The 27,503-nt window shown below is 57.5% G+C and overlaps 1 protein-coding gene and 1 long non-coding RNA gene across 12 annotated transcripts in view; one reads left to right on the forward strand and one right to left on the reverse strand.

Moving 5' to 3' along the window:
- The window catches only part of CFAP46 (cilia and flagella associated protein 46), a 96,481-nt gene extending 70,759 nt beyond the window's left edge, over nt 1-25,722 (forward strand). For 3 of the 10 annotated variants that reach the window (XM_027528469.1, XM_027528472.1, XM_027528473.1), the window contains exons 40-59: nt 2,290-2,478; nt 3,156-3,344; nt 4,649-4,780; nt 4,868-5,047; nt 5,471-5,641; nt 10,348-10,445; nt 10,841-10,917; nt 11,584-11,714; nt 11,891-12,018; nt 12,760-12,839; nt 13,392-13,553; nt 21,050-21,120; nt 21,241-21,301; nt 21,375-21,410; nt 21,869-21,971; nt 22,556-22,668; nt 23,569-23,650; nt 24,189-24,325; nt 24,407-24,505; nt 25,288-25,722. In XM_027528469.1, the coding sequence (XP_027384270.1) occupies nt 2,290-2,478; nt 3,156-3,344; nt 4,649-4,780; nt 4,868-5,047; nt 5,471-5,641; nt 10,348-10,445; nt 10,841-10,917; nt 11,584-11,714; nt 11,891-12,018; nt 12,760-12,839; nt 13,392-13,553; nt 21,050-21,120; nt 21,241-21,301; nt 21,375-21,410; nt 21,869-21,971; nt 22,556-22,668; nt 23,569-23,650; nt 24,189-24,325; nt 24,407-24,505; nt 25,288-25,412 (2,364 nt within the window). In that variant the 3' untranslated portion in view covers nt 25,413-25,722. Of the gene's footprint in view, nt 1-2,289; nt 2,479-3,155; nt 3,345-4,648; nt 4,781-4,867; nt 5,048-5,470; nt 5,642-10,347; nt 10,446-10,840; nt 10,918-11,583; nt 11,715-11,890; nt 12,019-12,759; nt 13,324-13,391; nt 13,554-21,049; nt 21,121-21,240; nt 21,302-21,374; nt 21,411-21,868; nt 21,972-22,555; nt 22,669-23,568; nt 23,651-24,188; nt 24,326-24,406; nt 24,506-25,287 lie in introns of those variants that run through there. The other 7 variants (XM_027528471.1, XM_027528470.1, XM_027528474.1 and 4 more) reach the window with 7 other exon arrangements.
- LOC113884195 lies at nt 5,997-10,316 on the reverse strand. Of its 2 annotated transcripts, XR_003508819.1 has the most exons (3): nt 10,022-10,278; nt 8,763-9,385; nt 5,997-8,124 (listed from the first exon to the last, which is right to left on the reverse strand). It is a non-coding gene; the product is annotated as an uncharacterized LOC113884195 (long non-coding RNA). The 2 variants fall into 2 exon arrangements; XR_003508818.1 differs by having other exon boundaries at nt 8,763-10,316.
- Nucleotides 25,723-27,503: the final 1,781 nt, after the last annotated feature.

Raw genomic sequence — 27,503 nt, forward strand, 5'->3', positions numbered from 1 at the left:
AAACTCCAGTACTTTGGCTACCTCATGCGAAGAGTTCACTCATTGGAAAAGACTCTGATGCTGGGAGGGATTGGGGGCAAGAGGAGAAGGGGACGACAGAGGAGGAGATGGCTGGATGGCATCACTGACTCGATGGATGTGAGTCTGAGTGAACTCTGGGAGTTGGTGATGGACAGGGAGGCCTGGCGTGCTGCGATTCATGGGGTCGCGAAGAGTCGGACACGACTGAGTGACTAAACTGAACTGAGATAGCATATTAAAAAGCAGAGACATTACTTTGCTGACAAAGGTCCGTCTAGTCAAAGCTATGGTTTTTCCAGTAGTCAGGTATAGATGTGAGAGTTGGAGTATAAAGAAAGCTGAGCACCGAAGAACTGATGCTTTTGAAGTGTGTTGGAGAAGACTCTTGAGAGTCCCTTGGACTGCAAGGAGATCCAACCAGTCCATCCTAAAGGAAACCAACTCTGAATATTCGTTGGAAGGACTGATGCTGAAGCTGGAACTCCACTACTTTGGCCACCTGATATGAAGAACCGACTTGTTGGAAAAGACCCTGATGCTGGGAAAGATTGAAGGCGGGAGGAGAAGGGGACGATAGAGGATGAGATGGTTGGATGGCATCACCGACTCAATGGACATGAGTTTGAGTAAACTCCGGGAGTTGGTGATGGACAGGGAGGCCTGGCGTGCTGCAGTCCATGGGGTCGCAAAGAGTCAGACACGTCTGAGCGGCTGAACTAAACCGTAAAGCTATGGGAATAGAGATAGTGTGGCTTTAATGTAAACTTACACATCAGTGGAACATAATAGAGAATGTAAAAATAGACACATGCATACAGAAAGAAAACTGACTTTCAGCAAAGGCGCAAAGAGGGTTCAGTAAGAAGGGCTCACCTTTAAAACAAAGCTGCGGGAGCAACTGGACGTCCATCCCCCAGAATTACCCTTCCATTCATACCTCACACCACGTGTAAAAACCAGCTCAAGACTGGTCACAGGGCTACATGTAAGAGCTGAAACTGTGACACTTTTAGAAGAAAACATAGGAAAACGCCTCTGCAGCCTTAAAGTTTAGCAGATGAGACTAAAGTCTTTCTTACCCATGAGACCAAAATCATAATCCATCAAAAAAAGTTTTATAAATTGGACTCAGCTCTTCAAAAGACACCAGTAAGAAAATGCAAAGACAAGTTGCCAACTGGGAGAAAATATTTACAAATCATTTATCTGACAAAGGTCTTGTATCTAGACTATATTAATGTAAAGAACTTTCAAAATAGACATAAGCAACCCAATAATAACTGGGCAAACATGTGAACAGACCTTTCTTCAAAGAAAATACGTGGATGGTAAATAATCACAAAAGACGGCAAGTTTATTAGTGAGTCAGGGAAAACCGCCACACAACTGTTAACACGGCCACGACTTGAAGGAGCAACCACACCAAATGTTATCGGGACGCGGGACACTGGGACAACGCCCTAGGCTGCCGGTGGGGACAGCGTGAGCGACCACTTGGGAACGGTTTGGCGGTTTCGCGAAGAGCGAAGGCGCGCCCCCGTGTGGCCCGGCCACCCCGCTCCGGGGCGTGTGCCCCACACACGCGTGTGCGAACGCTCACTTCAGCGCTGTTTGCCACAGCCCCAAACTGGGGGTGTGGGAGCAAGCGCGCAGATGGCCTCGGCAGAGTGCAGCTCATCCGTGTGAAGGGACTCACCGCGCCCCGCGCTGCAGTCCGTGGGGTCGCAGAGAGTCTGACATGGCTGAGCGACGGAACAACTCCCAGGATGGACACAGCCTGCAGAGAGCACGTGCTCTGCGGTTCCATTACGTAAAATCAGGAAGAGCCACTGACTGACCGAGCCGGAAGAGAGGCTCGCCTAGGAAGGAGAAGCGGAGGGAGAAGCGGGCGGGGCCTGGCGGTGGGCGTGGCCTGGCGGGCGTGGCCTGGTGGGCGGGCGCGGGGCGTGGCGGTGAGCTGGGCCCGCCTCGGAGGGAGAAGCGGGCGGGGCCTGGCGGTGGGCGTGGCCTGGTGGGCGTGGCCTGGTGGGCGGGCGCGGGGCGTGGCGGTGAGCTGGGCTCGCCTCGGAGGGAGAAGCGGAGGGAGAGGCGGGCGGGGCCTGGCGGTGGGCGTGGCCCGGTGGGCGTGGCGGTGGGCGGGCGCGGGGCGTGGCGGTGAGCTGGGCTCGCCTCGGAGGGAGAAGCGGAGGGAGAGGCGGGCGGGGGCCCCGGCGGCGGGCGGGGGCCCGGCGGGCGAGCTGGGCGGGCGGTGATGGTCGCACCCCTCAGTTACAGAATGTCAGCAGCCCTTTGATGCGAAGACTGCGGCACCTCAGGCTCAGCCTCGTGGAGGGCTGTCTGGACACGCTGCAGCTCACCTGGGAGGACGCCCGGCAGCGGCAGCTGGAGCAGAGCTCCACGGACAAGCTGCTGTCCGACTTCCTGCAGAGCCCCAGTGACTACACCGCCGTCGGCCTGGTAACGTCCCCGGACACGCGCTGGGGGCCCCCCCACCGTGTGCCTGACCAGCCATTGGGAACCCAGAAGGTCGGGGTTCATAAACGTCCCCCGAGATCTCTGAGCAGAGAGGTTCTCTGCCCCGGTAGCTCCCAGCAGCCCAAAAAGGCCCGTCTGATTGGCTAATGAGATCAGGGTCTGCCTGGGGGAGGTGCCCCTTCCCAAGGCGGGTGCTCTGACCGCTGTGTCGCCACAGGAAGCCGTCCATAAAGGTGAGCTGCCATCTGTTAAAAAGATGAGTTACATCTGCAGAACGATTCTGAGGAAAATGTGTTCTGTTCTTAGACTGAGATTTCATCAAGTGTGGACCCAAATAATTTGACATAACTAAATGAACCAAATAGTCCTAAATGGGACTCAGTACAAACTCATGTCCTTGTCAGTTCAGTTCAGTTCAGTAGCTCAGTCACATTCAGCTCTCTGCGACTCTATGGACTGCAGCACACCAGGCCTCCCTGCCCATCACCCACTCCCATTCTTGTCAGCCTGCCCCAAACTGAGGCTCCTCAGCAGACTCTAGAACCTCCCAGCACCTGAGCCTTGGAGACCCTCGCCACATGGCAGGGCTGTTGGAGAGTGGGGCCTGGGTGGGCAGCAGCGGTGGCCCTTGTTGACTGAGGTGGTTTGTGTCCCTGAAGAAGTGGTTCAACCTGAAGCACTGCCTGGCGCACGTGGTGCTGGCGCAGCTGGGGAGCCTGCAGTCGCTGAGCACGGAGTGCGAGGAGCCTCACCCGCGGCTCCTGGGCCTGGCCGGGAAGGCGCTGCGCCTGCTGGCTGAGAACTGGGACCTCCTGCTCCCTGCCTGCTCCTGGGAGGAGAGCCTCTGGGTGCGTTCTGCTGGCTCCCAGACTGACCGCTTAGGCCCAAAAAACAAAAATATATTGAGAGCTCACTGGATCTTTGTAATAACTGGGGTAGAAAACAGGCCTTGAATTCTCTGGGGTCAAGAAGCATGGTGTGGGCTGTGGAGGGAGGAAAAGGCAGGCCAAAGGCCTGACCCCCGGAGGAAGAATTCGAGGGGGAGAAGGGGCAAGCAGGACAGGCTGTCCTATGTGGAGCATCCCACCCCCGCTCCAAATGGGGGTGTCCCCGGGCGGTGGTTCCTGGCGCCTCCCCCACCCCAGCAGCTCTGTGCCTGAGGACCGGGTCCCTGCCCTACCCAGGGATCGGTCCTGCCCACTCTTGCTGCTACCCCTCACTCCCCGCCCCCACCCACCCACACGGTCCAGGGAAGCCCTCCTCCCGACAGCCGCGCCAATGCACCCAGGACTGCCCTCTTCTCTCCAGTACCCACCCCTGCCAGGTTGCCCTGCAGGCCTGGTGCCCCTGAGGAAGCCCCTGCCCTTAGGAAGGGATTCTGGTGACAGCCGCCACCATGGGAGCTCCTGGTCGTCATCCTAAACGCCTCTGTAGATGCCAGAAGGCATCGGCCCAGGTGCAGCCAGGCCGGCCCCAGGGACCTGGCCGGGTGCACAGCCCTGGGGTCGGCTCAGTGGCAGCTGTCCGGGTCTCCGGGTCCTGAGACGTGACTCACGTTTGGGGGAATTGGTGGCATTGTGGCCCTGCATTCAACCGGTATGCACTGAGCACCTGAAAAGGTAGTTCTGAGTCAGGTAGATACGGACCAGACATGTGGCGCCTCGTGAGCGGGCATCCGTCAAGGAAGCTGCGCTCACCACACGCCCACTCAGAGGGGCTACCCGCCTCTGTCTTATCCCCGCAGACCCAGGGCTCCCCCAACCTGAGTCTCCTGGGCCCGCTGCCCCCCAAGCAGGTCCCCCTGGCCTCCCGAGGACCCCTTCAGGGTACCTTGTCCTGCAGAGGAGACAAGAGGAGCCTTGGCCCCTGGGCCCCTGGGGCAGATGGGCACCCAGCTCCCCCAGGCCTGGTGCTTGAGGGAGGGGATTTGCAGAGCCTGAAGGGGCACAGCACAGAAGGCCACCCCACGGGCATGCCAAGGCTCCTCCCTGTGGCACCTGCTAGGTGCCAGCTTCTCTGCCAGGCCCCCACCGGTCACCTAAATCAGCAAAGGATGGGCTGCAGCTGGCCTGCCACGCCCCTCACCCAGGAGTCCTGCCGAGATACGTATCCACACTGCCCCAGGCACTGACTGGAGGGGTGTCCTCCGCAGGGAGCCGCTGAGCTGAGCAGCCTCAGGGGTCTGGAGGTCAACCAGGAGGACCTGGAACATGAAGGGCCCTACAGTGAACTGCCGTCCTTCAGGGCCACCCCAGAGGAGCAGAGGAAGGGCTGGGATCAGAGGGTACGCCGGCCCCTGCCCAGCCCCAGGCCTCCCAGCCCCAGGCCGCCCGGCTCGCAGAGCCCGCCTGAGTCTGAGCTCCCCCCGCAGAGGAGGGTGGTGCTGGCCCAGCAGTACCTGGCCCAGGCGTCCGAGGTGCTGCTGCAGTGCCTGCACGGGGCCCTGGGCAGCAACCTCCTGGACATCGCCGCGGCCGCCAGCCTGGAGATGGTGGAGTGCATGGGCATCCTGGAGCCCGCGACCGCCTGCCAGTTCCTTGCGCTGTCTCAGGTGTGCTCTGCTCTGGTCCCCTTCTGCAAGGTCCCCCTTGGCCACTGGGGAGAGGGAGGCCCCCCCAAGACCCCGGTGCTCCCTCTGCTGGCGGCCCCACCCACCAGGATGCGACTGGGCTCCGCTTTAAGGACAGTGCTCATTGGAGGAGGCACCCCAGGTACCTGGAGAAGGGGGCCCGGCCCCCCATCGCAGTTCCTGTGGGCGCACGAGCAGCAGAAGCCCCCAGGCTTGTGTTTCTGGGGTTCGGGAGAGCAGAGCGCTCTCCTCCCTGCGTCCTGAGCCGGTAGGCCCGCGGGCTCAGCGGTGAAGGCCGCCTCGCCCGGCCTCTAGGCTGTGCCAGCCACCTGGAGGAGCGCCTGGGTGCCCACCTGCCACGGACATTGCCCGGACCCCCATGGCAGCCTCAGCGGTCTGTTTCAGAGCTGCTCGGCCTCCGAGAGGATGCGCGATGTCCTGCTCGCCGCCACGGCCAACACCAGCAGCTCACAGCTGGCTGCGCTGCTGCAGCTCCAGGACAGGCTGAGACGCCAGGAGAGGACATCCACCAACCTGTGTGCCAGCGTGGAGCAGAGACTGGCCGCCATATCCAAGGTAAACCAGCCGAGGCCACCCTTGAGCCTACCCCGCCCCGCAGCTCTGCAGATGCCCTCGGACCAGGTGCAGATCCCGGCCCTGCCTCCCGCTTGCTATATGGTTCTGGGAGACCCACTCCCCATCTCTGAGCTGCAGCTTCTCATGGGCCCAGTGGGGAGAGCAGCTCACCTTCAGCATTGGCTGGACTCTGCAAACTCACAGTACAGACACCCAGGCCTGCGATGGTCGTGAAGGACCATCGGGAGGATGGGGCTCTAGGGGGGTCCATTTCAGTTCATGCTGTGTTTGAGGAAATGTTTTATATTCCGCCAAGTCTTAGAATTTAATTTTGGAAGAAATTTGCAGAGCATGGTAGCTAATAGAACCTCCTTTTTATTTGGACTAGCAAGTATGAATTGGAGACTTAAAGAAATTAAACTTGATGAAATTGAATACAGAGAACAGGCCAGAACACTCCGGTCAAGCCCACCCTCCTCCTCTGTGGGGCTTCCATGGCCGCTGGTGTGGGCAGACCTCGCACCCCTCGATCCAGGCTGCCTTTCTCCTTCTGACCAGCAGGGATGGGATGGCTCTCTGCGCACGGCCGTCCTGTGTGTGCCGGGGGTGTTACGGCAGCCCTGGCCTCCAGTGCCTTCCCGCGTGACACCCCAGAAATGTCTCCAGGCCAAGAGCCCTGCCGTGACCCAGGGACAGGAACCCCCCCTCCTGCAGGGCAGGGCCAGCCTGGAGGAGGTGAGAGGCAGTCTGTAAACCCTGGGAAAACTCATCAGTTGAAAGCCTGGCAGTCTTCTGCTGAGACACGGTACTGGAGAGGACGCCCCAGCGGCCAGTCAGCGGGGATCCACGTCCCCAGCCCGTGAGCACCGGTGGCACAGCTTCAAATGTGTGAACAGAACCGACTCAGACAGAGCCGCAGACAGATCCTCGGCTCCGTGGGGAGGCTGGACCCATCCTGGCAGTTGCTGGTAGAAAGAGAAGATGAATCGGCAGCAACCTGCAGAAGTGTGCGAGAACGTCCCCGAGTGCAGGAGGCCTGCACAGACGTGGCCCGACGTTCATGGAACGAGGAGCCAGGAAGGAGCAGGCGCACCTGCCCCCCCAGGTGTGTGCGGAACCTCTACCAAGCGGACCGTCCCTGGCCGATGGATGCCTCAGCAGACACCAAGTGCTGAAATCACTCAGAGTTTGTTTTCTAACCACAAGGAAATTAAAACATAAATCAATAACTAAAAGATACACGTAAAAATAAACGCAATTTCCTTGAAATTAAACAGTATGTCTATCATCATCAATTGGTCAGAGAAGAAATGACAATGGAATTTACAAAATACTTTAAATTGATTTAAAGAATGAAAACACTATATATGAAAACCTAGGAGCCTTGTCTAAAACAGGGTTTAGGGAAAAATACACCCTCGAGTACAAAAAGAAAGCCTTAAAAAACTGATTTAAACTTTGATTTCAAGAAGCTAGAATAAAGACATTTAAGAAAAAAGGAAAACAACTGAGAGACAGAACAACAGAAACCATGAAATTAAATCACGCCTCCGGCAGAGGAGATCAATAACAGCAATGGGTTCCCGGGGCAGACTGCCAATAGTAAAACTGATAGGCACTTAGGAGGACCTGACGAGGAAAAGACAGAAATTTCAGGATAGGTGATATGACATCATGAGATCCTTCAGACATCGAAAAACTAGTAAGACTGTTTTTATAACCTTACTCTAGTAAATTTGACAATTTGAATGAAATGGACAAATTCCTCAAAAAACATAACCTACCAAAGCTGACAATAGAAAATCTGAATAACTTAATCTCTCTTCAAGAAGTGAAGCCTTAACACCATCACAAAGACAGTCCCAGACCCAGTTGGCTTCACCAACAAATTCCCCCAAACACTGAAGGAAGAAATGATCCTTCAGGGATCAGGAGCAAGAGGAACACCCCCTGACTCTTGAGAGGCCCCACGAGCCTCCGTACTGAAGGCCCAGCGAGGCCCTCATATGCGGGGAAAATCTCTACCGCCGTGGACACAAAGTATCAGGCCCCACGAGCCTCGGTACTGAAGGCCCAGCGAGGACCTCACATGCGGGGAAAATCTCCTACCGCCGTGGACACAAAGCATCAGGCCCCACGAGCCTCCATACTGAAGGCCCAGCGAGGCCCTCACATGCGGGGAAAATCTCCTACCGCTGTGGACACAAAGCATCAGGCCCCACGAGCCTCCGTACTGAAGACCCAGCGAGGCACTCACATGCGGGGAAAATCTCCTACCGCCGTGGACACAAAGCATCAGGCCCCACGAGCCTCCGTACTGAAGGCCCAGCGAGGACCTCACATGCGGGGAAAATCTCTTACCGCCGTGGACACAAAGTATCAGGCCCCACGAGCCTCGGTACTGAAGGCCCAGCGAGGACCTCACATGCGGGGAAAATCTCTTACCGCCGTGGACACAAAGCATCAGCCCAAAGGCCCAGCGACTGTGAAGGGATAACGAAGGAGGATCAGATGCTGTGCACCATGCAGTCCAGTATTTTAACTCGTTCAGTATAGTCCACCGTATTAACAGGAGGAAAAGGAGACAATCATAAGGCCCATAAAATCTATCAAGATGATAGATGCAGAAAAACTGTCAAAATTCAACACCAGCCCGTGATTTCAAAAAATCAAGATAGGAGATCATTTTATTTATTTTTAATTGAAGGGTGGTTGCCTTACGGCGTTGTGCTGGTTTCTACCAAACACCAACATGAATCGGCCAGGGGTTTACCCCTGCCCCGCCCCCTCCCTCCCCACCCACCCCTCTGGGTGGTGACCCAGCCGGGTGTGAGTTGGCTGAGTCACGCAGCAGTTCCCACTGGCTCTCTGGCTTACATATGGTAATGTATGTTTCCATGTTACTGAGAAGATAATTTCCTTAACTTGATAAAGAATATCTTTAAAACTCTACAGCAAAGATCATACTATACATTAATTTTCAGAAAAATTCTGAAAACTTTCCTCCTAGAGTTGAAATGACACAAGAAAGCTATCACACTTCTATTCAATGGAACAGTTAGACTAGAAAAAGGAATAAAGGGCAGAAGCATTGAAAAGGGAGAAGTAAAACTGTACTCACAGTCAGCGTGATCGTGGGCCTCGAAAGTCAGCATCTCTGAGACGCAACATGCAGACGGCAGGAGGCCACGACTGACGGCTGTGCCGTGACTGCGTCTCCGCACGCCAGTTACAAGTAGCGACAGTGTCTGAATAACCGTTTTCAGTGACATCAAAGCCAATCAAACACCTAAGGAAAATCTAATAAAAGACATATGGTCTCTACCCCCAAAACCACAAACGTCTCTAAGGCAAATTCAAAAAGAACTGACTAAGCAGAGAGGCAGCCGCGTCTGGGGGATGTAAGGAAGTGCCAGCTTCCGAAACAAAATAGCAGGACCTGCTTGAAGCGGCGGAAGAGACCACAGAGAAAGGCCAGGAACAGGCCCGCTGCACACGCCTGACGCACGTCGAGGGCGACACTTGGGCGGGGAGGGGACGGTGCAGCCCCCTGAGAAGGTGACACAGCGGAGCTCGAGGACGACGCTTTCGGAGACGAGCCTCCTCATCACCAGGAAGGAGGTACTTACTACACGCTGCACTGCACGGACGTGAAGAACCTCTGTTCATCAGAACCACAGCCCAGGAGTCAAAGGCGGAGCTCAGAGGTCCAGCACGCTCCCGGAGTGACCGGGAGCTGGAATCCTGTGTGGAGAAAAGAGGTGGCCCGCTCTCGGGAAGAGAAAGACTGAGCTTCCAATAGAGGAACTTCACAAGGCTGGCCTGTCACAGAAGATACCCAAACGGCCAGTAAACTTTTAAAGCGATGCCCAGTAAACTTTTAAAACGTTTCACTGGTCATCAGAGAAACGCAAAACTTAAAACCCTGCCCAAGTGCTACTGGACGCCCACCAGAGGGGCGGAAAGCACCCAGGGCTGAAGAGGAGGGGGCCCCGGTGGGGGTGGGGGTAGGGTCCCCGCACGTGGCCCCTTGGGAAGTGAGTTCAACTCAGCAACTCCCTGCGGGCTGTGGTCCCCAAGGGCAGGCGTCACAGCGGTATTAGTGCCCACTGGCCACAGGCGGATGAGAGGCTGTGGCTCCCCCGTGGGACACTGCAGGCGAAAAGGGCACCAGGGTCAGCTGCCACGGGTGCCAGCCTGGAGGGGCCCCGGACGCTGGGCGTGGCCGCTGGAGCGGAGGCGGTCTGGCCCCTGTAACCCATCCCCCAGACTGGGGCGCACGGTCTCCCCCTGCTTCGATCCGTCTGCTCCGCTGGAACAGGCGTTCCCCGCGCCCCCTGCCGTGGACCTGAGTGTGCACACTGGTCAGTCGCTGCAAACCTGAAGCTCATTTCATCAGCAAGTGGGGAGAGGGTGTGAGCGGCTCCTCTGTGGGGGTGGTCTGCGGGCTGCCTGTGGCTCCTGCTGCAGACCCGCAGGAGAGGGGCTGAACCGCACCACCTACCGGCTGGGAGACTGCGGGCCTCCGGGCCTGTGTCTGCTGGGGGTTGGGGGAGGCGCCGCGGGGAGCGGAGGGGCGGGGCCGCCGGGCCCTCCGCGGCGCTGGGTCCGTGTCTTCCCGGCGGTGCCCGCGGCGAGGTCCGCGTGCCTCTGCTGCCCCCTGGCGGCGGCCGCCGGCCCGGACTGACCCCGAGTGTCACCCGCAGGCTTGGCAAAACCTCTGGGTCACCGAACAGCACTTTAACCTCTTGAATGACATTCCCCCCACGATGCGGATCGTCTTTCTGCACCACAGCAGGGACGGGTGAGGCCTTCTCCCCTGTCCCCCAGCTGCTCCCCAGGACCCTGCCTCCTGCTCCGGCGGTCGCTGTGGACACGGCACCGGCCAGGGTGGGCCGCCCGTTGGGATGGGGTGGGTGGACCGTCCCTCTGCCAGGGTGCCCAGGCTGACGGGTATGACGGCGGGGGGCCGGGCACAGTGCCGCGTCCTGCCAGCACACAGCCCTGGCCTAAAGGGCACGGTTGAAGTGCAGCAGAACCCCTGGTCTGCCGGCCTTGGGTAGCAGGGCGGGGGGTGGGGTGCTGTGTGACTCCGTGTCCTGACTTGTCTGAGGTTCAAGGAAGGGCCTCATGTCCGGGGGGTGGCACAGAGTCCGCCTCTTCTGGGCTCCTCTGGGACCCCACCCGTCCCGCCAACAGGACCCATCTGTACGGCGCCTCCTACGACAAACCCAACTCCATCCCTGCCGCCAAGGGCAGAACACTGCAGACAGGGCGTGAGTCGTGCCACAGCGCCGTCCTCTGTGGAGTGGGGCGTCCCTGGGAGGGCGGGACACACAGAGACCCGAGACTTCTCCACCGCCCCCCTCCCCGGGTTGCCAGCCCCCATCCAGGCATCTTTCCCAGGTAGGGAGGGGGCATCAGGTGGAAGCAGCTGAGCCTGGCCCGTGTGCCTCCCACTGGGGATACCCCCCCAACATTCCCTCTCCAGCTCCTTCCTCAGCCTCAGCACTTCATTCCACCTGCCCATTCATTTACAAGCACAGATAGAGAGCCATTTGCTCTGTCCCAGGACCCCCTGGCTACTTCCTGGTGCCCCGAGGGCCTGTCCCCGCTCCTGAACGTCAACAGGAGTGATACCACCCACCTGTCCCCTGCCGGGGGACCGACCCCCCGTTCCCTGCTGGCCCCTCACTGTGTCTGCAGAGCAGTCTTGGCACATTGCAGAGGCCAAGTTTCTGTCCGCCTTCCTTCCCAACCTCTCTGGCCGTCCCCCCTCCAGCGGGGTTCTGGCGCTGACTCCTGGGGAAGGTCCCAAAGCTTTGCCTTTAGCTTGCCACCCCCCATCAAGTCTGGTGGTGCACAGGGCTCCGTCCGCAGTGCTCTCGGCCTGAAGGGCAGTCTGCGAGGCCCAGTGTGGGGACGTGCCTCTGTCTCCGCAGGCTCCTGCAAGGTGGCTCGGGTGGCCGTGAGCCCCGCCGACTTCTCCCGCCTGCTGGCCAGGGTCCAGCAGTTCCGGGAGCAGGCCCAGGCCGAGGCCTACAGTGGGGACATGGCCCTGAGCACTGGCCTGGTGAGACCTGAGCCCATGGGTAGGGCGGGGACCAGAGCAGTGCTGCGGGCTGGGGTGCCCTGGCTCTGAGCGGGCCTTTCCTGGGGGTCGCCTACAAGGTCTGGCCCCTTCCCTCTGGCCGCCTGGGGCGGGGTCCCCTCTGACACCTTCTGACCTCCGCGGTTGTTTGGGTTGAGGAGGAGTTGGAAGGCGTGCACCCGATGGGGGAGGACCGTGCGCTGCCGAGGTTCGAGGCGGTCTTGAAGTCCATGGAGCAGTACCTGCAGCCATTGTTCCCACTGCTCAGCTGCCCCCCGGAGCCCAGGTACTGCCCAGGGCTGCCTCCCAAGGGGCTCAGGCACCGAGTTCCAGCCAGACTGCTGGAACCCTGGGGGTGGAGGGGCACGGCGTCCCTCTGTCCCCACAGGTGTGCACAGGTCCCAAGCGGTGTGACGCCCAGGGCGAGGGTGGGCGGGCAGGGGGCTCCGTGCGAAAGCCAGCTCAGCCTCCGCCCCTGAGCCCCGCGGCTAGCTGAGCGGCTGGCTGTGGGCGTGGGGGCAGGCAGAGCCGTGTCCTCTTGGGGACTCTGAGGCCGCAGCCCCGGGCTTCTTTCTGTGCGGAATGGGGCGGCGGACTGACCTGGAGAGAGCACAGGCCCTCGGGGACAGAAGCTGGGCTCTGCCCACCTGCTGTCGGGGGGAAGTCTGGCCCCACCCCAGACCTTTTCTGGGGGACGTCACTGCCACGCGGAGCCCCGCTGTCCTCTAGTCTGAGTGTGGTGGGAGGGGAGAGCCTGGCAAAGGGCCCGGCCCCGTGGATCTGGGTTTGGGGGGAAGGAAGCTGGAGGGGTCAGCGCATGGACTCCCTGATTGGCCAGCAGGTCAGAGTGTCCTGATTCCAATGTGCTCATGTCCACGCCCTGGTCTCGGGAGACAGGCCCCCAGCAGGGAGCCTGGGGAGCCTCATGCCCTGATGCTGCCCTGGAGACGTGCCGCCCGAGGACTCACTGCCCCTCTCAGTGGTGCTCATGGGTTTTTTCAACCTGAACCTGTGCCTTTGCTTTCAGAGCACCGATCCCCACGGTCGTGGCAGATCCTGGGAAAACGAAGGGCAAAGACAAGGCGAGGAGAGCGTCCCTGTCCCAGGGTGAGCGGGCCTGGGGCCCGGCCTGCGGGACGGAGGCCGGCAGAAACCACTCCGCACGGCGCTGATCGGTGCCCTGCTGGGCCACGTGCAACCCCCCGCTGCCCACCCCGCCCTCAGGAGCCCGCCTGGGCAGGCCGAGGGGCAGAGACCATGGCGACGCCACCGTCACCCTCGGGGGCCGACGGCTGGGGTGGCTGCGGGGTCCCGGGAGCAGCAGTACCCGTCCTCTAACGGAGCTGCCCCGGTGGCCACGGTCCCCTCCGGACAGTCCTCGGGGAGGGGGGCTAGCGCAACTGCCTGTCCCTGAAGGGGCTCCCTGGTGGGAGGAGCCGAGGCTCCAGCACCTGCTTCAGGAGTGCCCACGGAGCGTGGGCGGCCCTTGGCACCACAGAGGACATGCTGTCCCCCCACCCGGGCTGTGTCCAGGTCCTGACTGTGCCCAGTTCAGCCTCCTCCCTAAGTCCCTCGCGGGGTGGGGGTGGGGGTGGGGGTGTGAGGGGCAGGGGTCTGTGCCTCCAGTGGGCGGTAGCAGCTGCGTCCCCCCTGCCACAGTGCAACCCGAGGTCGCAGATGACGTCATCCTGATCGCAGACAGGGATCTGCTGGAGCTGCCGCTGGAAGGGCTCTCCGTGTTCGACGACGGGCTGGTCTCCTCGCTGTCACGGGAGTTTTCTCTCCAGATGCTGTGCAATCGCCTCCGCAGAGAGGAGCCAGGTGAGAGCCCGGCGGACACCTGAAATGCGTAGACGGCTTTTCACGATAAGAGAGTGTAACTCTTGTGACAAGGCAGTTGTCTAAGTTGCCATGCTTTTCGAGAACCTGGCGCATTTGGAAGTGTTTAGGGAGCACGTCCATGAGCCAGTGCTCTGACAGCTGCCAATGTACCCCAGGCAGGACCCTAACTTCCCTCCTGGCCTCACAAACTTCTGTCTCTAAGGAGGGGACTGGTGTTCACCAGCTAACGATATAGTTGGTCATCGGTTAGATGGTGAGAGGCAGCAAGGGAGACGACCGGGAGGCCTGGCTTGGCCTGGGCGCAGGGGGAGCCGGGTGTGGTCATACTGTGCTCCATGAGCGTGCAGGGCGTGTGAACACTCTCCAGGCTGCCCATTCGTGCCCTGTGGTTTCCAGGTATGTTTCACTGCGATAAATGTCACACAACATTAAAAACAAAGAGATTGGACTTTTATTTTCACCCAAGATAAAGTGAAAGAGACCAGATATGCCCTTCCAGCTGAAACAACGAACACCCAGAGGAAAATACATGAAGCACCAGTTTTCAGATACTGGCAACCAGGCAGTGGGCCCAGCAACCCCCAAGGGGGGAAACAGGCAGGTGAGCCCCAGCTTTCCGCCTGGAAAGAGTCTCAGGCTGCACAGGTGAGGGGGGCTCAGGCAGAGCCCAGTGGTCTCCCCAAGGTGAGCAGAGTGGGGCTGGGGACACATGCGATCCTGGGAGGAGAGACACGCAGAGGGTCCCCTCCATCCCCAGCTGCAAGCCAGTTAGCCAGGTGTGTGTGGAAACACAAGAGCTCATGGCTCTCGGCATCAGGCACAGGGGCCAAGCCTCTGCCAGGGGAACCAGCTTCAGGTACAGGGGCCAAGCCTCTGCCAGGGGAACCGGCTTCAGTCCTGCCGCCAGAGCTGAAATATGCCTCAAGGCATCAAACTGTTTCCAGGTAGCTTAACTGCATCTCAAAATAAGGTTTCAAAATTTTTTTAAAAAGTAAAAATTAAATTTAATTTCAAAATTAAAAAAAAATCCAGGACCCAACAAGGTAAAATTTGAAATGTCTGACATCCAATCAAAAAGTACCTGCTTTCAAAGACCCCTAAAGAAAAGTCCGTCAAAAGCAGAAGCAGACATGACACAGGTGGCAGTCAGCCAGCAGACCGTTAGGCAGGCCCTGACCTGCGGCCCGCGTGTCGGGAGGTGGTGGGAGGGGGAGTGCGGTGAGCAGAGACGGGCAAGACGTGAAATGGACCCGAACTGAGCTTCTGCTGAGGAGAGACATGCCCTGGGCAGCGTTACTGCAGCCTGGCATGGCAGGAGGGAAGCCTAGTGAGCTTGAAGAGATTGAAAAAGCAAACTGGGGAAAAAACACAATGAAAACACTGTGGAGAACAGAGCAGCAGTGAGCTGCCGGGCAAGGTCCAGCAACTGGATGTGCCTGCAGAGGAGCTTGCTCTGGGGATTATGTGAGTGCATAATCACCAGCTTTCCCCCCAGATTTCATGAAAACTGCAGTCTTGCAGACCCAAGTTCAGAGAATCTCAAACACAAGAAACAAAGAACGCTACAAAGGGGCCATTGTAGTGAGTGATTAAAACCAGTGGTAGAGTATTTTGCAAGCAGCCAAGGGGAAAAGAGCCAAGAAGAGGTGGCAAGAATACACAGAAGAACTATACAAAAAAGATCTTCACGACCCAGATAATCGTGATGGTGTGATCACTCACCTAGAGGCAGACCTTCACATACTGGAATACAAAGTCAAGTGGGCCTTAGGAAGCATCACTACGAACAAAGCTAGTGGAGGTGATGGAATTCCAGTTGAGCTCTTTCAAATCCTAAAAGATGAGGCTGTGAAAGGGCTGCACTCAATATGCCAGCAAATTTGGAAAACTCAGCAGTGGCCCCAGGACTAGAAGAGGTCAGTTTTCATTCCAGTCCCTAAGAAAGGCAATGCCAAAGAATGCTCAAACTACCGCACAACTGCACTCATCTCACATGTTAGCAAAGTAATGCTCAAAATTCTCCAAGCCAGCCTTCAACAGTATGTGAACTTCCAGATGTTCAAGCTGGATTTAGAAAAGGCAGAGGAACCAGAGATTAAATTGCCAACATCTGTTGGATCATTGAAAAACCAAGAGAGTTCCTTTATTGACTATGCTAAAGCCTTTGACTGTGTGGATCACAACAAACTCTGGAAAATTGTTAAAGAGATGGAAATACCAGACCACCTGACCTGCCTCTTGAGAAATCTGTATGCAGGTTAGGAAGCAACTGGACATGGGACACCAGACTGGTTCCAAATAGGAAAAGGAGTACGTTAAGGCTGTGTATTGTCAGCCTGCTTATTTAACTTATATGTAGAGTACATCATGCGAAGTGCTGGACTGGATGAAGCACAAGCTGGAATCAAGATTGCCAGGAGAAAATCAATAACCTCAGATATGCAGATGACACCACCCTTATGGCAGAAAGTGAAAAAGAACTAAAGAGCCTCTTGATGAGAGTGAAAGAGGAGAGTGAGAAAGTTGGCTTAAAGTTCAACATTCAGAAAATGAAGATCATGGCATCCGGTCCCATCACTTCACGGCAAATAGATGGGGAAACAGTGACAGACTTTATTTTTCTGGGCTCCAAAATCACTGCAGATGGTGACTGCAGCCATGAAATTAAAAGACGCTTACTCCTTGGAAGAAAAGTTATGACCAACTTAGATAGCATATTGAAAAGCAGAGACATTACTTTGCCAACAAAGGTCTGTTTAGTCAAGGCTATGGTTTTTCCAGTAGTCATGTATGGATGTGAGAGTTGGGACTATAAAGAAAGCTGAGCACTGAAGAATTTATGCTTTTGAACTGTGGTGTTAGAGAAGACTCTTGAGAATCCCTTGGACTGCAAGGAGATCCAACCAGTCCATCCTAAAAGAAATCAGTCCTGAATATTCATTGGAAGGACTGATGCTGAAGCTGAAACTCCAATACTTTGGCCACCTGATGCAAAGAGCTGACTCATTGGAAAAGACCCTGATGCTGGGAAAGATTGAAGGCAGGAGGAAAAGGGGATGACAGAAGATGAGATGTTTGGATGGCATCACCAGCTCAATGGACATGAGTTTGAGTAAACTCTGGGAGCTGGTGATGGACAGGGAGGCCTGGCATGCTGCGGTCCATGGGGTTGCAAAGAGTCAGATCTGACTAAGCGACTGAACTGAACTGAAAGAGAAAAGATACCTTGTGTATTAAGAAGCAAATACAAGAGGCACAGCAGGCTTCTCAACTGAAACGACACAAGTAGTGAAGGACGTCTCTAAATTATTACAGAAATATCTATCAATGTAGATATTTTCAAAAATAACTCTCAAGAACAGTGGCAAAATTCTTTTTCAGAAACAGATGAGCTGAATTATTCCCACCAGGCCTGCTTACCCCACAAGAAAAGCTGAGCATGTTCTCCAGGCAGGGAAAAAAGGGTGGGAGTCCACATCTACACAAAGGAATAAACACCAGAAGCTGGAAAGGGGTGGGTGGGCGTTAAAACTTTTTCTTAATTTAAAATCTCTTTAAGAGATGTTGACATTAAAAATTAATAGCAATGTGTGATGGGGTTTACAGCATTATATAAATGGAACGTGTGGGGCAGCAAAGGCTGGGGGTGAGGGTCGTGTGCTGACCGACCAGTGACCAGCGACCAGCGCAGCAACTGCACACAGAGGCAGAAACGCACAGCTAGTAAACGATGGAGAAGATGAAATAGACTCATGAAGCAGCAGGACTGGTCAGAAGAGGCCAGGAAGAGGGGACATGGAGCAAAGCAGACAGGACAAAGAGAAACAAAACAGCAAGATGGTGTGTTTGCACCCGAACACACCAATAATCAGTCTCCGTGCAAGGTCAAAACACCCAGATCAAAAGGAGAAGGTCCCCTCCCTGAATGGAGATGCAGGGCCTGGCCCCAAACGTGCTTCTTTAAGGCAATCAGCTCAAATCAAAGGACACTAATGGGCCAGAAATTAAGGACGGAAGAGAGTGCGGGTTCCTGGCCCACTCGGAGCAAGAGCAGGAGTGGGGTGGGCGGGCAGAGCCTGGAACAAGCCCCACCCATTTGCGCCCCTGCTGCTGGGAGTCCCGCCCCTTTCACATTTTATGGGCTGTTTGATGCCTTCGTGAGAATCTGTTCTAGTTTTTCGCCAGTGTTTGCCTTGGGTTTTCCAGGTTTTGCTTGTTAGGTCTGCATACATTTTCCGATCACTTGTCTAAACTGCCGATCTCCCTCAAGCTGGTCTCTTCACTCCTGTGCCTGGTACCTCTCTGTGAACAAAGTATTTGAATATAGCCCAGTGTATCCATCTTCTCGTAACACCTCATGCTTATGAGGTCTTAAAATAAGACATTTATTTTCTTACCTGAAGACCACGAAGATACTCTGTGACGCCCTCTGTCTCCTTCGTTCACCTTTCATGCTTTCGCCTACCTTCCATCTGACGCTGGTTTTTGTGTACAGTGTGAGGTGAGGTTTAGTTTCCTCTTTTCTGCGTGAGGCCCCAGCTGTCTGCACACCATTATTGGAGGGCCTTCCTGTCTGCTCTGCTCTGCATTGCCAGCGTTGTCTGGAAGAGCAGATCATCCTACGGGCATCCGGCGGTGACGCAGGACAACGTCCCAGAGATGTCCCTCTCCTGATCCCCAGGCCCCAAGAGGACGCGGCCCGACAAGACAAAAGGGCCTTCGGGGTGTGATTAGTGACAGACCCTGAGATGGGGACATTGTCCCGATTGTCTGGGTGGCCCCGTGCCATCACCAGGGTCCTGAAAACAGGCGGGGGGCGGGCACGGAGGGACTGGAAGAGGCAGGGTCGCCGACTGTGCTTGGAGCCTCGAGGAGGACCCGGCCCTGCCCACACCTCGGTTTTAACCAGCGGGACCCCTTTTGGGCTCTGGCCTCTGGAGCTGTTGTTGACGCCCCTGCGTTGTGGTCCTGTGTTGCTCTGGCCTCTGGAGCTGTTGTTGAAGCCCCTGCGTTGTGGTCCTGTGTTGCTCTGGCCTCTGGAGCTGTTGTTGAAGCCCCTGCGTTGTGGTCCTGTGTTGCTCTGGCCTCTGGAGCTGTTGTTGAAGCCCCTGCGTTGTGGTCCTGTGTTGCTCTGGCCTCTGGAGCTGTTGTTGAAGCCCCTGCATTGTGGTCCTGTGTTGCAGCAGCGGTAACACTTGTGCAAACTCGCACCGTAAAGTAGCGAGCACACCGCGTGAGTGTGAGCTGTCTTCCGAAGCAGTGCCGAGTGGGGATAGAAAGAAGGATTCTGCACACCCCAGAGTGAGGAACCTCAGACCCTGGAGCCCTCAGGCTGCAGGAGTGCTCTTTGAATGTTAATTATTCAGGGCAAACCTTTAAGGCTAACCAGAAAAGAAGACAACTGGTGTATAAATTCCAAACCAGTAAAGAGGGGAAATGAGTAAGAGAACAGGTGACCCAAGACCTCAGTCAAGTTACGAGCGGCCAGTGACGGAGACCCACACACGGAACGCGGGCCGAGGTGCCGGGACTCGTCCGTGGATCGTGAGCCAAAAAGGTGCGTGGGCCCCACCTGCCACTAAGGGCAGAGTGAGCCAGAGCATGCCAGTCAGGTGCTGTCTGAGCGAGAGACTCCTGACCAGAGACGAGCCACGGCAGCAGGAAAGCAGAGCAACAACAAGAGCAGTGCCGGGTGCCACTGAAAGGGCCACCTTCTCACTGTGCAGCGGAGCCACCTTTGTAGCCTCGGGCCCCCGCAGGGCAGGGCCACCACTCAGTGACCAAAGGGCCCCACACGTGGGAAGCACAAGTAGCAAGAACCTGGGGCAAGACTGTGGGGCCCACGCTCGAGATGGGAGAATCCAGCCCGCATCCACCACTGCAAGTCGGATGAGCAGAAAGAGCACAGACAGGCTTTGAGCAACACAGTTAAACTCAGCTTCGCGGACACGTGGACCTTGTGTCTAGAAATTAGAGAAACAGGCTGAGGCCATGTGTGACTGGGTCAGATATCAACTCCCAAAAGATGGATTTTTTTTAAATCCCCATACTTTTAGAAATTTTATAACAGTGACTTCTAAATAGCTCATGGGACTCAGAAGAAGTGACCATAGAAATGTCAAAAAGACTGGATTATAGCAGAATTGAGAAGGATCTTTTACCTTTATGTTAGGAAAAGGGCTGGAGGCTTTATGCTGAGCATCTAATTCGGGAAGTTAGAGAAGAACAGCAAAAACAAAAAACAAAAGAAAAAATGAAGAAAGCAAAGGGAAGCCTACAAAAAAATACATGAACAGACACCAACAAAATTAGAAGCAAAGATAAACATTGGTTGTTTGAGAAAATAAAAAAACCTCATAAAATAGACACCTTCTTGTGAGAATGACCCAGAAAAAATAAAGGCACAAATATACAACATTAGAAATAAAAGAGACACAAATTCTAAAGAGCATCAGAGATTGAAGATAATAGAATATTGTGAACAACTTTGTGCAATATATTCAAAAATTTATGCAAATTTTGGACAACATCCTAGGGAGAAAGAACTCGAGACTCAAGAAGGAAAGAAAACCCCGACAGCCTTATAGCCAAGAAAGAACGATCAACAGATTTATATTCCCCCACAAAAATACCAGTTTTACCATCTTTTTCTGTTGAATTCTACCAAAATTCCAAGAAACCATTCTTGTCAGTCTGTACATATCTCCCAGGTAGAAGGAAAAAGGCTATCTTCTGCTGGTCAGTGGCGAACCTGACACCCGAGCTGCTCAGGAATAGGAAAGAAAAATACAACATTTCATCACCCCATGTGACCTTAAAACCTACAGATGTCACAGGTGAAGAGAGTAAAGGGAAAATGAACCTGTAAACATCTCAGATGATGCAGGTATTCACAACAGAAATTCTTAGCAAGCCAGGAGCGGAGTGAACACCTCATCTTGATGGAGGAATTGATCTGAATCTAGAGCAGGCTGCCTCCCGTGTGCCCCATAAAGTCAGGGCTCGGCTGAGAGCCCCCACGTCAGCGCTTCCATCTGTGCTCAGCTGGAGGCCTCCACCAGAAGAGGGACGGGCAGGGAGCAGACGGTGTGCATTCTCAGGAGGCAGGGCAGCCAGCAAGCAGTGCCCCGCCCGCGGTGAGTGCGCCAGGCGGCAGGCACGCTGGCAGGTGCCCAGCGTGGTGTGTGAATGGTCAGGCGTGCGGGCCTGGCGCCTCTGGCAACTGTTCCTTCTTGAGACCTCCTGGCCCAGGTCTTTCCCAGCCCTGGGAGCCTTTCCACTGGAGAAATTACTGCCATTTTGGATTTACCAAAATTAAAACCAGCTCTTCTCACTACTTGTTTCTACACTGAGGTGAGAGTCACGTGATATAAAATTAACCACTTTCAAGTGAACGATGCAGTGGCGTCTGGTGCAGTCAGTCCTTGTGCCTCTGTCCAGCTCCGTGACCCCACTTCCCGTTACTGTCTCAACAGAGGGGAGCATGAAGAAGGAGAGCAGAGGCAAAGATCATAAGAAGAGAGGCACAACACGGAAGGCTGGGAAGGTAGGTGGCCCAGGCCCCACCAAGCCCCGGGCCTGGGGGGCCCAAGGCCCGGCCCCTGGATGGAGCGGGTCAGCTCTGCCTGCAGGCTGCACCCTCAGGGACTCCTGCCTGTCTTCACAGGGCAGCATACCCCGGATCGTCCCCTCCCACTGCGTCCTCGTCGACTCGGACAGCTTCAAGTGTATCCTTTGATGCTTCACCCGCCTGCCCCAGACACGGATCCTGCGGCCTAGTTCTCCTTAACCAAGGCCCAGTTGTCGTGGACCCCTACGAGGAGGCCCAAGGCCCAGGTGAGTGCTCCCTGCCAGGGACCACCCACAGCACTGGGAACATCCAGGCCTGGGTGCTGACCTCAGCCTCTGCCCTGCCTCCATGTGGCCCTGGGTCAGCTCTTGCTGCACTGCCCCGGGGAAGGGGGGCGGTGGCCGTGTGCTCCGGGACCCGCCCTCACTCTCGTCTGCAGCCAGGGCAGGTCAACAGCATTTGGCAGGGACCCCTGAATTGGCAAGGTGCCGCCCCCGGGTGTGGGCCTGTGGCAGACGGCTGCGCCCGCGGCTCTGGGACAATTCCTTGGCTCTTTGGCTGAGCTGGTTTTCGTATCTTCACAGAGGAGGGAAGGAGCGCCACCCCTCCCCTCCCCGGGCCCCCTTGCCCATGAGGAGCCAGGCCCCGGGCGCCCGCCACACCAAGGGCCCCCCGTGTCCGCACCCTCGACGCCCGTTTTGTCACCATCCCATTCTGGTTGCAGAAATGCTGACTCCTGTCTCCGTGACCCGGGAAATTTTGGAAAGATTCCGAGACACGTTCACTGCGAAATGGACGGGACACCTGGGCAATAAGCAGTTTCCCAGGTTGGCCTCTGGGCTGCGCCCACGGGAGACCCCTTCCCCTCCCGCGCTGACCCCTTGTTTCCTCAGTCCCTTCCTCACTGCCCGGAGGCGCCTAGAGCCCCAGCGCCCGGCGGGTGCGCGCCCACCCGCTCGGCTTCAAGGGCCTCCAGGCAGCGCCTCGCCGAGGGGCGTGTCGGGGGCGGGGCCCTGGAGGGAGAAGCCTGGGTGGGCGGGGCCTGGGACGGGGCGGGGCTTGTGGCGGGGCGGGGCTTGTGGCGGGGCGGGGCTTGTGGCGGGGCCGTGGAGAGCGGGGCCTGGGCGGGGCGGGGCTTGGGGCGGGGCCGTGGAGCGCGGGGCCTGAGCGGGGCGGGGCCGTGGCGGGGTCTGGGCGGGGCCTGCGAGAGTTGGGCCAGCTGCGGGCCGGGCTCGTCCCAGCCGACGCCCTCAGGGACCTGGGCTCCCGGGATGCAGGAAGGTCCCTCTGCTGCTTCTCAGAGTAACCGCCCGGGGGAGGGCTGGAGCGGACCGCGGCACAGGCTGCTCACGGTGGCGGCCCGAGCCCCGTCGCCTCCCCAACCCCGCTCTCCCTCTTCTTGCCTTGGCAGCCAGGCCGAGTGGGAGCAGCTTCTGGGCAGCTGCACAGGCTTCTTCTTCTACGGGATGGAGAACTTCCTATCGCACATATTAGTGGAAAGGCTGGCCGCCATGAACTTGGAAGGTGAGACCTCCGAGGCCCGCCTCTCCGCTAAGCCCACCGGCTCGGGCCACAGGTCGAATTCGCACAAGGACGGGGCAGGCCCCCTGTGTCTTACCAGGTGTCTCCCGTCCTCTGACGAAGGGCTGGGGGCTTTAGGACCGCACAGCAGGGCCTGGGGGTGGGGCTGAGGCCCCTCCTGCCCTCCGTCCTCCTCCTCCATTTCTCTGAGAGCCCAGACTCTGGAGTTGGGGCAGTTCACCCTTTAGGACTGAGCATGCAGAGTCCAGGAGGGCTGGGCCGGCATTTCTGGAAGGTTCTGGTCACGACTCTCCCCGCTCCCAGCTCTTCTGCTTGAACTGCAGGCTCTGGCCCCTTTTCCCATTTCCTCCTTGCTGTCCAGTGGCACCTCATCACCCCGCCCCACCCAGGTGCCCGGTACTCCGCCCCCACCCCCAGCCAAGCCTGTGCTGTCTGCTCCCCTGGGGGTGGCCCCTGAGGCCGGCCCACAGTCAGGTTGCGCGGGGCTTGGCCTCCGTCCATGGGGCTTTCTCACACCCACACTCAAGTGCTCCAACACGGGCCCTGTTTCAATGGGCACAGGAGGCCACCGCCTCATGGGGGCGGCTGGGAGCTGAGACCCCTCCTGCAGGTCGGGAGATGCAGTAGGCCCCCCGGGTGGACTTCCCGCCCCTCACTCCTTGCCTGGCCTGGCCGCCTAAGGAGACTGTGAAGGTGTGGAGCCCCTAGGGCAAACGACCAGCTTGCCCATGTGGCCCAGAAAATGGACCAAAGTCCGAGCCTCTGGCAGAGGGGGCTGCGTTTCCACAGCTGCCTGTGCCCTGGGTGACACCTGCCCACAGGGCTCCCCACCCCGCCCCCCGCCCTGGGCACCCCACCGATGAGTCCCACCTGTGACCACAGAGTGCCAGATGATGGTGCTGCTGGACTTGACCCAGTCCTATGAGAGTGTGCGGCGCCACGCAGAGTCCTCGGAGAGCAGGAGGTGCCAGGGGTCCCCTCTGGAAGCTGATGGGAGACCCGGCGGGCGTGTGAGCGGTGGATGTCCATCTGGGGCACTGGCCCTGCCCCCCACAGCAGCCGGGCCGCTGTGACCTGCCCCCAGACCACAGGCCTGGCTGGAGCCTCGGGCAGCTGGGCTTGGGACCGGAGACGGGGCAGTGGGGAGGACACCTGGCTCCAGCACCCCACATCACCCGTCACACACCCCCCAGGGTTTCAGGGGCTGTGGGCAGCGGGGCTGCAGACCACCTCTGCGGAGGGTGCTTCCCCTCGCGGCTCCCCCCACGCAGGGAGCCATCCAGAGTGTGCCAGTACCCCGAAATGACTTTTCTTGCTAAATGGCACTTAATTGTGCACGTAGGGAGGCTGGCGGTGGGTGGGCGGGTGGAATCTTGACTTTTCAAGAAGCTTAAGGATGGTGAGTCCATCTACTGGGTCCCACACTTGGTACTCTTTGGGCTGTGGATGGGGAGGCTCTGGCCGGGCCCCTCGTGCCGGCCCACCATCTTGGTCCCCTGCAGTGAACTCCAGCTGTCCTTGGAGGAGCCAGTCGAGACCGCCATCCTCCTGAGCCTGGTGGGGGTCGGGAGCATCGTGGCGAGCCAGTGGCCTACGGTCCTGCAGGACAACGCGATGCGGGCCCGGGTCCTGTGGGAAAGTGAGTGGTTCCGGCCCTGCTGCGCAGTCCTGCAGCCATGCGGCCTCCTGGGGCCTGCGGGGGGTGGATGGCCCATCTCAGGGCTGATTTCTTCTCTAGATCTGTTGGCGGTTGGCAGGCCGATCGGGAGAACAACCCGCCTGCTTCAGGAGGTGGGAGCCAGTGAAGCTGCCCACCATGGTAACTAGCAATGGCCTCTCCTCCTCCAGCCCCTCGGGTCTGGGGTTGGGGGACTCTCACTCTTCCTGTTTCTGGGGACCCTCAGCCTCTGACAGCCCATAGCCCGTGCGAAATCTGGCATCCAGTATTTTTAGGGAGAAACACGCAAATGACTAGAACATCTTTATCTTCAAAAGGCTCAGGTCCTCACACCCTGAAAAGCCCCCCGGGGCGCTCTTGGGGAGGAAGCCCACCCACTCCTCCAGTGCAAATGAAACCCTAATGTCCACGTGTAGCGACAGCGCCCACGTGGATTCTGGTGTGAAAAACCCGAGTGCAGCACGCTGACGCGAGAATCTGCTGTAACTAAGAAAGAGTTAGCCTAGCTCATGAGGTCTTCAAATACAGAGTGCAGAAGAGCCTAAAGTTTAAAATCCCATGGTCCACAGTGCCAGGGAGGTCGTGGCCAAACAATAAATGCTTGTTGAATGAGCGAGTGAGTGCGTGAGTGAGCCAAGTGTGTGTGTGCATAAGTGAATGTGTGTGTGAGTGAGCAAGTATGGGAGTATGTGTATGAGCAAGTGTGTGAGTGGGTGTGTGAGTGAGCATGTAGGAGCAAGTGTGTGAGAGTGTGTGAGTGAGGGAGCAATCGCACGGGCGAGCGGGTGAGGGTGGCCTGTGGCCCGCGGCGTCCACACCTGGGCGGTGCTGGAAGGCAGGGCCTGGCACCATCCCCTCCGTCGGGCTGGCCCCAGGTGTATGTCCCCATGAGCCTGCATCGCGCGCCCATCCTCTCTCCCCAGACGAGTCCCTGCACGCCTGGAAGGACCGGCCGGCGGCACTCCGGCCGCAGCTGCAGGGCTCCGAGCGGCTCCCCATCACCCTCAACACGGTCCTGTATGGGCTGCCGCACCAGGCCATCGTGTGAGGGGCGCCCGGCCCACTCCCAGGCGCCTTCAGCCTCCTCCTGAGACCCCTGCCAGGCTGCGCAGCGGAGCCCCCACCCCGTTCTGCACAGGGCAGCGCGTGCCCGTCTCCACCGTGAAGCCAGGGCCCCGTGGTGGGGGGTGGAGAGTCCCTGGGGGCGGGTGGGGGTACCTGGGCCCACCCCACAGCTGCCTGGACCCCGGGCCCCTTGCTTCTCCAGGCTCTCCCTGGGGCCCCAGGCCTCCATGCCTTTGCTCCTAATGAGGACACGGGTCTGTCCAAGTGCTTCAATAAACAGCTTCATCACCTCCGAGCTGTGTTTCTGTGCCCCCAAAGTAGGGACCGTCCTGGTTCTGCCCCCCACCTGGCGCAGATGCCAGCACATCCAAACTCACAGGGAGGGTGTGGCCACGACCTGAGCCCCCAGGCGTCCCTGCCCCAGCTTTCCACCTGGGAGTGGGACTCACATTCCGGGTAGAGGTGACCGTGTGTTCAGGACGCCCAGGGGCCCAGCCCGGGACCTCACCCATTGGCCCCGTGGGGCTTTGCCAAAGGGGTGGGAAGGGCTGGGGTGTCCACTGCAAATGCCTTGGTGGCATGGCTGGCGTGGGACTCGGCAGCCCTGATGTCCCGGCCCCGTGGCAGAGGCGGCCTGGTCTGTGCTCCGACAGCTGCAGGGCAGACCCAGGTCCGCAGGGCTGTGGGGGCCAGGAGGGGACAGGCTGGTGGCAGGGGCAGGCAGAAGAACCAGCAGGGAGACTGGGGCCAAGACCTCGTTTCCCCTGAATCGAGGGACCGGAGATGGCAAAGCAAACACACCAGGAATCCTTGGTCTCCCATGTGTCTCTGGAAGGAACCTAAAGCGGTGCAGCCCTTCTGGAAAAGAGCTTGGCAGGTTTTCGTAACTGCGTGTGCAGTTAGCACCTGAGCCAGCCTCTGCATGGATCCCAGAGGAACGGAAATTTAGGTTCACACAAAAACACCCGCATGAATGTGTCTGCCAGCTTCATCCCATTAGAGCAAAAACTAGAACCAACCCAAAGGCCTCCACCTCAAGTGGTTAAGCAGACAGCGCCTTTACTTGCTGGAACGCCCATGATGGAAAGGAAGCCACGCGTGGCTGGATTGGACCTCAAGGGCATCGTGTTGAGTGGAGAAGCCAACACCAAGAAGATCATCCACTGTGATGTCGTTCACACAACATCCTCCAAGCTCAGAACAGCAGAGAGAACAGGGCCCACGGAAGCCTTGGGGCAAAGCGGATTCTGCACCCTGGCTGTGACAGAGCCACAGATCTACATGTGGGAGAACACTGCGCCGTGCCCTGCCACGCACAGACATGCACACACAGACACACAACAGACAGACATACAGACACGGACACACACAAACACATGGGCACACACAAACACAGAGAAACAACACAGACATACAGGCACACACACATAGACACAGAAGCTACACACAGACACACGTCACACAGACACACAACAGACACAGACATACAGACATGAACACACACAAACACAGGGAAACAACACAGACACACACACACACATAGACACAGAAGCTACACACAGATGCACGTCACACAGACACCCCGTGGCGGGGCCTGCAGCACGCGGGTCCGCCCAGTCGCAGCTCCAGCCCGGGCTCCGGGTTTGACTGCGCTGTTTCTGCAGCTTCCTGTGAATCTATAATTAATTCACCATAAGAAGTTTTTTAAGAGCTCATCTTTGATTATATTGAGGTGACAAGTCCCCTCTTTTATGTTTGATTTTTTTCTTTTCTTCAAACATATACGCATATTTGTTCCCGTTTTCTTTTTTCTTTTTTTTCAAAAAAGCGCTAATGACCAGGGAATAAATTCAAATGGAGCAGCGTTGGAAATACGAGCTTCCCTCTAGAAAGATGCTGGCACCGACCCAGACAACAAGGATAAAAGCTTCTGGAAATACTTCATCCGCGCAGAGTCACATTTTTCACCTGCTGCCGGGCCTCTCCTGTGAGAAATGTGAGTGCTGTTCCGTGTAGCCGGGGCTTCAGCCGCCCTCTGAGTTATGTGCCGGCAACATGACAAATCACAGTATCA

This window comes from Bos indicus x Bos taurus, chromosome 26 (genome assembly GCF_003369695.1).
Source record: "Bos indicus x Bos taurus breed Angus x Brahman F1 hybrid chromosome 26, Bos_hybrid_MaternalHap_v2.0, whole genome shotgun sequence".
NCBI classification, from domain to species: Eukaryota; Metazoa; Chordata; class Mammalia; order Artiodactyla; family Bovidae; genus Bos; species Bos indicus x Bos taurus.